General features: G+C 38.9%; 1 protein-coding gene across 1 annotated transcript in view; it reads left to right on the top strand.

Annotated features, from left to right (window-relative positions):
• mtus1.L (microtubule associated scaffold protein 1 L homeolog) overlaps window positions 1-13,533 on the top strand; it is a gene marked incomplete at its 5' end in the record, with an annotated part of 87,377 nt that overhangs the window by 16,158 nt on the left and 57,686 nt on the right. The window contains 1 exon segment of the mRNA NM_001089273.1: window positions 7,300-7,476. Coding sequence (NP_001082742.1) covers window positions 7,300-7,476 — 177 coding nt within the window.

Below are 13,533 nucleotides of genomic sequence, written 5' to 3'. Positions count from 1 at the left end.
CATTAGAAACTTTGGAGCTCAGAGCTACCATTAGAAACTTTGGGGCTCAGAGCTACCATTAGAAACTTTGGGGCTCAGAGCTACCATTAGAAACTTTGGGGCTCAGAGCTACCATTAGAAACTTTGGGGCTCAGAGCTACCATTAGAAACTTTGGGCTCAGAGCTACCATTAGAAACCTTGGGGCTCAGAGCTACCATTAGAAACCTTGGGGCTCAGAGCTACCATTAGAAACCTTGGGGCTCAGAGCTACCATTAGAAACCTTGGGGCTCAGAGCTACCATTAGAAACCTTGGGGCTCAGAGCTACCATTAGAAACCTTGGGGCTCAGAGCTACCATTAGAAACCTTGGGGCTCAGAGCTACCATTAGAAACCTTGGGGCTCAGAGCTACCATTAGAAACCTTGGGGCGCAGAGCTACCATTAGAAACCTTGGGGCGCAGAGCTAACATTAGAAACCTTGGGGCGCAGAGCTAACATTAGAAACCTAGGGGCTCACTGAGCTCAGAGCTACCGCTACAATCCTCGGGGCTCAGAGATACCATTAGAAATATAGGGGCTCAAAGCTATCATTAGAAACCTACAGGTAAAGTATCACAAGCCATCTATTTTTTTAATACAATATGCTCCCCCTGCTTTAGTAGTAAGCAACTGATGATGGTGATCTATTCTATTAAAATATTTAGTTGTTATACTTTATTGTACCTGGCTTGCCTGGAACACCCTTGTTTTATAAGCATTGTGTGTCCTAGTAAGATGGAAAGGAATTTGGTGCTGGGCATTTGAGCCAGTTAGTCTCCTCCTGCCTTGTGTGTTCTGACTCACGCCACTATTTATTGGCACAAGAATAGCCCAGTTTATTTGTTTCTATTCCAGTGCCTGTACACTCATGGGCTCTGCCACCTCGATCCTTCTCTTTAAGGTATTCATTTTAAGGTAATGTAAAACCTTTAAAACAATCAATGCATAACTACTTAGAGAGCTCTTATACGCATATTTGTCATTTACATTAAGAATTGTGTGATGATGCTGTGTTTACTGAGCAAAGAAGAGTCGTCAGATGTTTCTCACATCCTTTCTAAGCAGAGCAACATCACAAGCCATTTCTTTTCTCAGGGAATTAATTTCAGCTGCCTGTAAACAGCCAGACTAAATGACCAGCAGGTGGTGCTGTTAATATTTTGAAAACAAAAAAGCATTCATGTAAAATGCAGAACTGCTTATAAGAGTATTTTCACTCTTTGTGTGCCAGTTAGTGTATTAGACAGATGTATGCTATAATGGGCATACAGAAAAAGAATATGGTTTCTTTGCCTAAAGGTGGCCATACACATATGAGTGGATATTTCGATATTGGGCTTTTATCTAATTGTTGGCCCTAGTTTTGAGGACTGCATAAATTAGTCATTTCTGTCCCCAATCTGACAGGGAAATCAAACCTGTCTGATCAATATCTGGTTTAATACCAGTCGGGTGATCCCAGCTCCCTATATGTGGGCAGATAAACTGCCAAATCTGTCTGAAGGTCCCAAAGAACAGATTACATCTGCCCATGTATTGCCAGCTTTGGGCAATTGAGGTAAAGGAAAACTATACCCCCCAAAATGAATACTTGAGCAACAGATGGCCAATGTTCAGCTGCCTTCAAAGCTGCCCAAACAAAATTTTCGGGCTAGCTATCTGCCGATATCGGTCGCCTCCTCTTCCACCATACACACACCGAATATAATACGAAAATTTTTTCATACAATATCTGTGCATCTCTGGCCACATTTACTCAAGGTCAGCCAAAATGGTTGTACCAATTAATGAACAGGTACCTGGGATACATAGGTCACATCCCTCTAAATATACAGCATATCTATCTATTCACAGAACACACACACCATCTCTCCAGATTTATTATTTATACAGAACATGGACTTGACAACCTCCATACTGTTTGTATTAGCTGGAGTAAATTATGCTTGAATGTTCCTGCAGAGAGTCTTAAGTTTCATTTGGACCAGTTTCATAGATTACAGCAAATTCATTTTTCTTTTGTCAGATTTCTTGTTCTTGTCTAACTTAAAAAGATGGAAGAGAGGGACATCTAGTGACCATTATTTTGCAGAGCAGTTAAATCTTTCTCCCCTGGCTTCATGTGCTTTAAAATCTAGTACAGGTATGGGATCAGATAACGGAAACCCGTTATCCGCAAAGCTCCAAATTATGGAAAGGCTGTCTCTCATAAACTCCATTTTATCTAATAATCCACATTTTAAAAAAGAGTGACCAGTTTCTCTGTAATAATAAAGCAGTAGCTTGTACTTGATCCAAACTAGGATATAATTAATCCTTATTGGAGGCAAAACCAGCCTGTTAGGTTTATTAAATGTTTAAATCAATTTCTTAATTTAAGGTATGAAACCCAAATTACAGAAAGATCCATTATTTGGAAAGCCCCAGGTCCTGAGCATTCTGGATAACAGGTCCCATACCTGTAGTTGAAGATCATCCTATAGGGTATTTTATGAAAATAGAAAACAAAGAAGCAGGCAGATGTGTAGGGTCTCCCCTCAGACCCATTGTGCTAGTCATGAAAATCACGGATATGTTTGTATGTTGCCTTATTAAAATATTACTGTACACTGGCCACTTCACTGCTAATATAACCCAAAAATGCAATATAAAATCAAGGCAGAAGGGAGGTGGGAAGCTGGAAATGTAGAAAGTGAGGTGTGTTCGATTTTGGTGCGGTAAAAGTGGTTATGCAAAGTGGACTGAGTAATACCGGCACAGCAATACCATCTGTACAAATCCATCTCACTATCTTCTGTAGCAGAATTTTCTTATACATATGGAAAAGCTTACACACTACTTACTTACTCTACTCCCTTAACCACTAACCAACCTTAAACATCTGTCCTAAAGGCCCAACCCTAAACCTTAATTCCCTTGGGAAGCTGCAAATCACCTAATTCAAACATGTATCACCCTAAACCCAAGCCACTAACCATTAAGTAAATGATCGGAATGCATGAGGCATATACTGTAACTGCCAAACGTATGAGGGCAGGACAATGGTTGTGTAGCTTTGTCACCCTCTAGTGGCCATATGTGCAGCACTCGCACATTTAGAGTCAAAAATAGTAAAGAAAAAAAATGATCTACTGAAATAAGTTTCATGTAAAGGATGGTATATGGTTTACACAGTCATTCAATAGTTTAGTCCTGCAGCCATTTAACTGTATGTTCGTCATCACTCTACAGTAGGGTTGCCACCTTTTCCAGAAAAAAATAACCGGCCTTCCTATATATTATTTTTCTATATTAATAACATTGGGATCAACCATAGTTTTTACCGGCCGTGCCGGTAAAATACCGGTCGTGCCGGTAAAATACCGGTCAGGTGGCAACCCTATTCTACAGCTGCTGTGTCCTGTTCTGGAATTTTACAATCTTAGATGGTCAGCTGAGTAGATTTAGAGCTGGGAGTAGTATTTTAACTACAGGAGACACCCGAAGAGTAAGCACATATGGGACACTGTCACCTGCACGGCCATTAAAGTGTCTGAAAATACCTTTGCATTGTTCTGAATTGCAAACCTTAAAACACCTGCATAACTGTGACACAATCATTTTACTGTTGATTTGTTTTAATAAAGAAATCCCACTGTTGCTTGCGGCCCTTGCAAAGATCGCGTAAAATAATCCACATTTTATATCAAGTTTTCGCAGTTGTAAGGATTAATTGAAAACTGTTCCCATGGCAGCTGGATACATGCACGTGTTATTGGACCTCTCCCACTGCCAGTCCCAAGAGCTTACAGCTGCTCTCATGACTTTGTTGTCTTGGTGAGGAGGCAATAAATAGACATTAAAAAAAAATGCACACTTACTAGTAGTGGGATGAGACTGAGGTAGAATAAATATCACCCGGCTGCAGATTAGGAACAATTAGCAATTGGGCAAGAGTAACAAGACAGACCAACCTGATAATATCAAGAGGCTGGCAGAGATAACTTGGGGAAGATTGTCCACAGGTCCATCTAGTCATTGCCCGCACCATTAGCTTCTGCTCTTGGCACAACACGCCTTGTAGTTAATGGGCCTGAAGTACTAATGCTGACATTCAAGAGTCCTTCCTACAGACGACCCACTGTGCTATGGCCAATCCACTTCCGCCTCCATGTTCAGCCCACTGCCAAGCGCTCAGGTGATTTATTTATTTATATATATTTATTTTATACTCTATAAATACTTTCTTTTTTTCAAGCAGGTAAATCTTGTAGCTTGCACTTTTTGCTGGACCGATGCTGAATTATCTCAGGTGTGCTGTTCTGCATTTACCTTTAAGGGTTTAAAAGCTAAATGGAATCTATATTTTAATTTTTGCTTGTATTTTGTGTGCGATTTATGTTTAGAATTGATCGATCAGTTTTATTGTAGGTTAAAAACTGCTTGTTTTTTGGTAAAGAAATAACTGCATTATCCTTCATTATTTATGTGCTACCTTCATTTCCTACGAGCCTTCAGTTGTTGGGAGTATGCTAGAAGTTTGTTTTAACAGGTGCATGTGGCACATAACATTTGAAGCAAAGTTTATGTGCTAAACATTTAGGAATGTGTTTTTCTGCTGGTGTATATACAGTGGAGATAAGCCAATCCACTGCCTTCCACACCTTGTGTATGCCCTGCCAACTTGCTAGTGCACATACAGAGCATATTTTATACTGAAAATCCATACTTTAGTGTTTCCATGATGAAATCCAGTCTGCACTCACATCTAGACGGTAGAGTCCTGCATTAGACTGGGTACCTGCTGGTACTCGTGGAGAACCTGCAAATTGGTGGGGTTTTGGGCAGGAAGTCCCCAATTCCTTGACTGTGCTGCTGCTCTGCTAGTACTTTGCTTGGAAACCCAGCTAAGATGCAGATGTTTTCCCTAAAAGTAATGTGATTATATCCTCAGCCTCCTGATCTGCCTCCAGCATAATGTTACTTCCAGTTTTGCAGAACCCTGACTTGGATGGTTAGTTAATCCATTGCTGGTGTGAGTTGGGTTGTGGCCGGGTCAGGGTAGGGGCATACCAAGGTGAAATTGTGCGTTGGTTACAGGTCTGCTCGACTGGACCCATTTTGCTCTCTGCTAGAAGGCAGTGGTGTATATGCCAATACCACCAAGTCAAGTTTGCAAAGTGAACCAAAGAGGTACAGGGGTCAAGTGTCCATGGAAGACAATAAGGGTGGTGGCAGACTGGGAGATTAGTTGTCCAGAGACAAATCTTCGTTCTGCAGCGACTAATCTCCCCCAAATGCCTCACGAGGAAACTTTAGGCGACTTTGGAAAACCGAAGCGATTAGTATGCCATCCAGCCGGCGATTTGTATTCTTGACGGTGGGAAAGCATTTCGGGAAGATCATTCGGTCACGGTAGAGAAGATTTGTTGCTGGGGAATCTTCACGTGTGGCACCACCCTTTAAAGAGTGCTGTAATATATTACACTTTGCAAGTAAGAGCCAGGAATTGGGAAACAAACTATATTAAGTTTTTATATTTCCACTGTTAAACTCCATAAATAAATAAATATATATATATATATATATATATATATATATAGTCAGGTGATCCCACTGGTGTCTAATAAAAGGGCAGCCAAGTATGGAGGTTTACTTTGAAAGCAGCAAGTTAAGTTGCAGGTAAAACCAAGTCCCTTTGTAAAATGTATAATGAAGCAATAGAATTCTTAATGAATCAGATGAAATTGAGCATAGGACTGGCCAGATATGGGATGACTTTGACGTAGTTGGCCAGCTTAAATATATTGCAATATATGGACAAACAATCCCAGTTTTGTTTAAAGGGTAAGGCATTTTTTAGTAGCAGTATGCACAAAATGTCGCTGTCTTAAATATATTGATAATGGGTTGAGTGCAGAGGACTCTTGTATTTGACTATATGTATTTTGTGGTCACAGCCTCATTGCACCCCCGCCTAATGGTTTTAAAAAATAGTGGTGAGCACAACTTTCCCTTGTTTGTTATATTATATATTATATTATATATATATATATATATATATATATATATATATATATATATATATATATATATATATATATATATATATATATATATATATATATATATATATATATATATATAAAAAAGCACAGATTTTTCTTAAAACAGTATGCAAAGATATGTTCAGCAGTAGCCCTATTCACTGAACTCACATTGGGCAAAGTGGTATACTGCCCCTTTATGTAAATGGACACCACATTAACTGGTGTTTCCCACATTGGTAAAGGAGCATGAAAGCTTTCCAAAATGGATAGTAATTTCTAATAAATAGATAGTAAAGAGGATGTATGAGTAATGTTGGGTAACCAGCAATATTTGTGTCTGGCAGGTTTAGTTATTCCAAAATATCTAACCTATTTAGTCATTTTCCTGCTTGAACAATTCCACAAATATGTACAGCCTGGGCTTTAACAGATTAATACAAAAAAAATGTTTTTTGGCCTTTAGCTTTCTAAATATTTTCCTAAAATACAATGCCATTTCCTCTTTTTGAGAATGCAATTACTTATTCAAAGTCAAACTAATTTGCTGTTCTTTAGGATATATTAAATAAAATTGTCCGGCACGGTGATAAGAGAATTTGTCACAGCAAATGGGAGCCAACTAGAAGAGAAGTGGAGTGGACAGAAGGATTCCCCCTGTGACTTGAAATGGTTGGGTGGCTGGCAAAGGTTTGCCATCAGAAATTAAATTTTTCCCCTTTGGAAACCACTATAATTGCATGATTTGAACCATACTGTTGTTTTGTTGCTGTTTGCCCCAACTGTTTTTACTTGTGTTCTTTACAATTTGTTTAACATGACCTAGTTTTAAATGGTGTGCACTGAGAATGAGTGACTGGTAAAATATGGTAAAAAGTCTGCAACACTTTAAATTAGCCTTGGAGTGTTCCCACACCTGCCCTGTATACTAGTGGAAATAGTCTGCAGAAAGGCAGGCACAACTTTCAGTGTGTGTGTGTGTGTGTGTGTGTGTGTGTGTGTGGTTTTTTTCTGAAAATGTGTGCAGCTAAACATGCTATGCTTCTTATAAATAACCAAATGCATGTTCTTCCTTTTGAAACATCTTTCTCAAACTATATTAAAGCCGAGTTCCTTTATTAATTACTCCCTTAAGACATGGATAAAAGTAAATGTGTAGTGGATTTAATATTGCTGCCGTGAGCTTCTTATAATTTGTTTTGGGTTAACATGCGTTGTTCTAAAGAAATCTAAAATCTCTTTATTTTTTGCTAGAGGGGGGATTAAATTCTCCCAAGGGAAGGCCTATTTCTGTAAAAGCTTCAGCAGCGAATGGGACGGGATCCTTACCTAGAACCAGACTACCCTGTAGAGGAACCACGCTCCAGAGAACAGCTAGTGTCTCTTCTGTGTGCAGTACGCAGAGCGAGCTGAGCAATTTGAGCACTAGGTGTAAGTAGTGTGTTTACTTTGTCACAGGTAACGGGCACACTGCGTGTACTGCATGACACATGCCCCATGTTAAACACTTTTCACAAATCACACCATGCACTATTGATTTACAAAGAGGCTGTATTTATTGTTGGCTAGCTGGGTGGTCGGATAGCACTGATCTCAAATGTTCTAAACTGGAACTCTATCCATAACTTTGTTTTTTCCTTCTGTTTTTGAAGCACTTCTATACTCTCTGATTTTCAGAATGCAGTAATTACGTCACACCATATCCCTCAGGCCTGGTTATTTATATTCTTCTAGCTCGTTAGTGATTAATTTGTATAGGAGCGCACTTAGTTACTTACTACTTCCTTATTCTGCCATCCCCTTTCTCCCTCCATTGTAGCATTCAGGAGATATCTGGTTGTAGTTCGTATTTAAGGGTGATGGGGAAAAAGGACTTTTTTTTTTGTCTGCAGTGGAAAACAAAACCTGGTCCATCTGTCACCACTCGTAAAGGAAAACTTTACCCCCAAAATGAATATTTAACCAACACATAGTTTATATTAAAGAATCTTACCAAACTGGTATATATATTTAAGTAAATATTTTCCTTTTACATCTCTTGCCTTGAACCACCATTTTGTGATGGTCTGTGTGCTGCCTCAAAGATCACCTGACCAAAAATACTGCAGCTCTAACTGTAACAGAAAGTGTGGAAGCAAAAGACAGAACTCTGTCTGTTATTTGGCTCATGTAATCTAACCTGTATGGTTTGTTTGTGTGCACAGTGAGGGGTTGCCCTTATTTTTTAAAATGGTCATTTTCTATTTAGGATTACCCAATGGCACATGCTACTAAAAAAGTATATAGTTATGAAAATGGTTTATTTACATAAAGCAGGGTTTTACACATGAGCTGTTTTATGTAATATCTTTTTATAGAGACCCACATTGTTTGGAGGTATAGTTTTCCTTTAAGTGATTTTTAAAGGCTAATTATGGTCAAAATGCTCTTTGAAAATGATATATAAATGACTTGACCAGGGAGCCCAACTTGACCAGGTTCCCTGCTTAACATTGAAAAGAGAAAAACGGAGTACAGCAACTCCAGATGACTTTGAAAGCTTGTATCTTATTTGTCGGCATTAAAAAACACTGGGCATGCTTCGTCTGACGAGTTTTGGGTGCTTCCACCCTTAATCATCACTGCTTAACATTGACATTTTTTGCCTTAAAGGGGTGGTTCACCTTCACCTTTAGTATGTTATAGAATGGCCAAGTCTAAGCAAATTTTCAATTGGTCTTCATTATTCTTTATAGTTTATGAATTATATGCCGTCTTCTCCTGACTCTTTCTAGCTTTCAAAGAGGGGTCACTGACCCCTCTTAAAACAAATTCTCTCTAAAGCTACACATTTATTGTTATTGTTCATCTTTCTGTTCTGACCCTCCCCTATTAATATTCCATATTCTCATTCAAATCAATGCATGGTTCATAGGGTAATTTGGACCCTAGCTACCAGATTGCTGACACTGCAAACTGGAGAGCTGCTGAATAAAAAGCTAAAGAACTCAAAAACCAGAATTGTATCAGAATATCACTCCTTACATGATACTAAAATTCAACTCAAAGGTGAGCAACCCCTTTATGAGGTCATACCCACGTGGATGGTGGTGATCACAGCAATGTATAAGTCATTAACATAAAATTAGTCCTTTGAAAAGATAACTCTGCATATTTTATTGGTGTATTCAGTATACTATATTTTCTCCTATTAATGTGCTTTCTCTTGCTGGTGTCCCTAAGACCAGAAACTTTGAAACTGCATCAATGTATTTATTGTTTCATTTTCTGTGGTTAAGAACAAAACCGCTACTATATTAGCCATAACTTGCTTTTTTACACAAAGCTTTGTGTCAAACACGTGGCCAAGATTATGCAGCCTACCCAATGCCGCCTTTCCCAGTTAGATTTCCAGGCTGGATTAATCTGTCCTGCCCATCACTCAGAGCAATTACGTTCTGCACTAATTCATGGAGAGCTGACAGGAGCAGCACTGAAGGAGGGACATGGCTGAAGCCTTTCTGTCTTTCATCTTGCCGTGATCCTTTCTTGTAAATGACAGCACCAGGCGGACACCGCAGTTGCACGGAGGCTGCATTCCCATTACAGCTTTCCAGCAATTCCACTGTATCCCTGCTGACTGAGCCTGTAACACTCTATTCTGCTACCTTACTGACCTTGCTAATGGTTGGATCCTGTAGCTTTTCCATAATTCTTCTGTTGGCCTCGGTCCCTTGGAAAAGTAGGTAATTTTCTACTTTATTTTGTTTCCCAATATCATTCTTAACCCTAATTCTTTTCAGAGGCAATGTTGAGAAATTTAGATGCAGTGTTCCTAGGTTTCCATGCCATGCTTTGTCTATATGCTGCAGTTTCTATTAGATTTTCTGCACTGTTTACTATGGATGCACCGAATCCACTATTTTGGATCCGGCCGAATCCTTCGCGAAAGATTCGTCCGAATACCAAATCCTAATTTGTGTATGCAAATTAGGGGTGGGAAGGTAAAAACATCTTTTACTTCCTTTTGTGACAAAGTCATGGAATTTCCCTCCCAGACCCTAATTTGCATATGCAAATTATGATTCCGTTCGGCCAAAATCCTGCTGAAAAAGGCCGAATCCCGAACCGAATCCTGCATTCGTGCATCCCTACTGTTTAAGGATTGCCACTACTCGTAGGGTAAATCTGAAATCTTTTACTGTTTGAATCCCCTTGGCATGGGCAGCTCTTTTTCATTCATTTCAGTGGGAAAGTGATCAACATTCAAGTTATTGTTTAGTACATCCTATGAGTATAGCATATTCTATATGGACAAACAAATTTGTTAGGTGCTGTGTAACTTGCTACCGCTATATAAAAAATATGATCATTATTATATCCTTATTAATGCATGGGTCCCTGATATTCACAGCCAAAGGTACAGTAGTAACCAAATTAAAAAACTTGTAGAAAAATTGCTATAATAACAATACAGAGTAAATCGTCCCCAGGCTTGGTAACCTTGTAATTGTTCCAAATACATTTTTAAATGATCCTTTTTATCTAAGTTTGACGGCTGATTCAGTAGAGCCGCTTGTTGTTGGACCAAGCCAATCATATTTGCATTATTCCTACAAATGCTTGTACATTTCTAGTACTCTGATTGGGTTGTTGGTTTATTCCTGCATATTCATGAACTGCAGCCAACATAGCTTACAATCAATATTAAGTCAATTCATTGACCTAAAAAAAAAAAGACTGGCCAGCACAGGAATTTCTATATGTAAATCATCTGGTACATTCATTCTACAAAGCGACAATAATGCCCTTCAATATGCAGAGGTTCCTCTTACTTTATTAGCCTATAGCTTATTGTCTGCATAGAACATTATCTCTGCATGTTTGTTCTGGTGCCTAACATTGTTTCGCTCAAGTAACCAGGAGTTACACCATCTGCATTTTAAATGCATGGTGATTTTACACTTGCCAATTTAAATTTAAATTTTATCTGAAGCAAGCAGAATGGCAACCCCACTTATGCAAATGCCAATATACAGATTGTGCATACTTTTAAAACACTGTGTTCAATGTAACTGCATTAACATGGAGAAATGCAGTCCCAAAATGTGTGTTATTGGGTAGTAGGGTATAATTAATGTTCATTACAAATGCACTGCTGGCACAGCAACTTATGCTTGTCTTGGGAGCAGAATGATGCAGCATGCAGTTATTGATGCGTGTTAAACGCATGGCTTTGTTACTGCACCAGCAGTATGTGTGTGTGCGTAATGTGCTGAATCCCCCCCCCCACTTAAAATGTGGTCAGAATACACAAGGAACCACTAATGTACTTTAATGTGCTTGTATGGATACAGCCAAAGTTGAGTGCTGCTAATGCTCAAAGGTTCCAATTCAAGGCTTGGCTACAATGCTTTCCCCACATGTATACACACACACATTTTTATACACAAACTTAAAACTCTTCTAGTCCCTTCAGTTTCATGCTTGAAGTGTTAAGTTTGTGCAGTAAATTTTCTTCTGTAACAAACCATTTAACGACTTGCTCATGCTTTAAGTGACTTCAATAAATAATACTGGAAGAGAGAAAAGAAAGCATATTGTAAGATAGGTACTGACACTGCCAAATTTGCCCCATGTGCCATATTAATAGTACTGTAAGGGAAGGGTTAATGTTATTGGAATAGTCAGGAGCTAAGCTTTTTTTTGTATATTAATTTGGGATAGAGTGAAATTTGCTAGCCGTAAAGGAAAACTATACTCCAAAAAATGAATATTTAAGCAACAGATAAGTTTATATCAAATGAAGTGGCATATTAAAGAATCTTACCAAAACTGGTCTATATAAGTAAATATTTCACTTTTACATCTCTTGCCTTGAACCACCATTTCGTGATGGTCTCGGTGCTGCATCAGAGATCACCTGACCAGAAATACTATTATCCTAACTGTAACAGGAAGAAGTGTGGAAGCAAAGGACAGCACTCTGTCTGTTAATTGGCTCATGTGACCTAACATGTATGATTTGTTTGGTATGTTTGTGTGCACTGTGAATCATACGATCCCAGGCGGCGGCCCTTATTTTTTAAAATGGCAATGTGACCTAACATGTATGATTTGTTTGGTATGTTTGTGTGCACTGTGAATCATACGATCCCAAGAGGCGGCCCTTATTTTCTATTTATGATAACCCAATGGCACATACTACTAAAAAAGTATATTATTATGAAAATGGTTTATTTACATGAAGCAGGGTTTTACACATGAGCTGTTTTATGCAATATCTTTTTATAGAGACCTACATTGTTCGTGTGGTATAGTTTTCCTTTAAACTGGCCATACACAGGCCAATAAAAGCTGCTGACAGACGGTCAGCACCTTATTGGCCCTCCGATGGGCTTCCCCAATCGATATCTGGGCGAGAGTCGACCACATGTCGATTGGGCAGGGTAAAAATCCCGTCTGATTGCGAACTGCATCTGTTCGATGATGCGATCTGACTGCCTGTTATGATCCAATCGATGGGCCCTAGGGCCCACGATTGGTTCAGTCCAATATCCCCCACCTCAAGGTGGGCATATCGGGCAGAGATCCGTTCATTTGGTGAAATCCCCAAACAAGTGGATCACTGTGTATGGCCACCTTTATATAGGTTGCAACTAGAGACTATTGGGGTAATGTAATGTTTGGTTCTGGTCTACTAAACCACACTGACCAATGGGTAACATTCAGTGGAGTTGTTTGAAAGCAGCCAAGTGATCGGTTGCTATGATTTACTAGACATGGAGCCATGTGCCTTTATTATATTATCTCGTGTGGTAGTTTAGCCACAGGGTCTTCTTTACAGTTTCTAAGCACAGCATATGGGGCTGTATCTTATACACATCTGTGGATAAACACTTCATGGCGATGTGTAAAGATGACCAAATGCAGGCTAGTGGTCTGGTTATTAATCTGGTTTGTGTATGCAATGTTTGTTGTAGTTTATCTACACAAATGCTTCTCTCCCTTGTAGCTTTAAATAAACTTTTAATATGAAGTAGTGTAGAGAGTGATTGTCTGAGACAATTTGCAATTGGTTTTAATTTTTTATTTGAGGTTTTTGAGTTTTTTAGCTTTTTATTCAGCAGTTTGCTGAATAGGAGAGGGTTTAAATAGAAAGATGAGTAATAAAAAGTTGTAATAACAATACATTTGTAGCCTTGCAAATCATTTGCTCATTAGTTAGGGTCAGTGACCCCCCATTTGAAAGTTGGAAAGAGTCAGAATAAGGCATATTAAAAAAAAAAAATTACCATTTGAAAAGTCTCTTAGAATTGTGAATTCTATATAACATACTAAAAGTTAGGTGAACCACCTCTTTAGTCTGGTTTCTTTACATTGATGTGTATATGCAATGTTTGTTGCTGCACTTCTCAGCCATGTAGCTGCCCATGCCTATTAGGGTGTATTGTACCATATAAAGTTCCCACTGTATCAATGCCACATCCAACCATTAAAGGAAGCCCC

The sequence above is a fragment of the Xenopus laevis genome, chromosome 1L, assembly GCF_017654675.1.
Source record: "Xenopus laevis strain J_2021 chromosome 1L, Xenopus_laevis_v10.1, whole genome shotgun sequence".
NCBI classification, from domain to species: domain Eukaryota; kingdom Metazoa; phylum Chordata; class Amphibia; order Anura; family Pipidae; genus Xenopus; species Xenopus laevis.
This window is presented reverse-complemented; position numbering and strand designations above follow the sequence as displayed.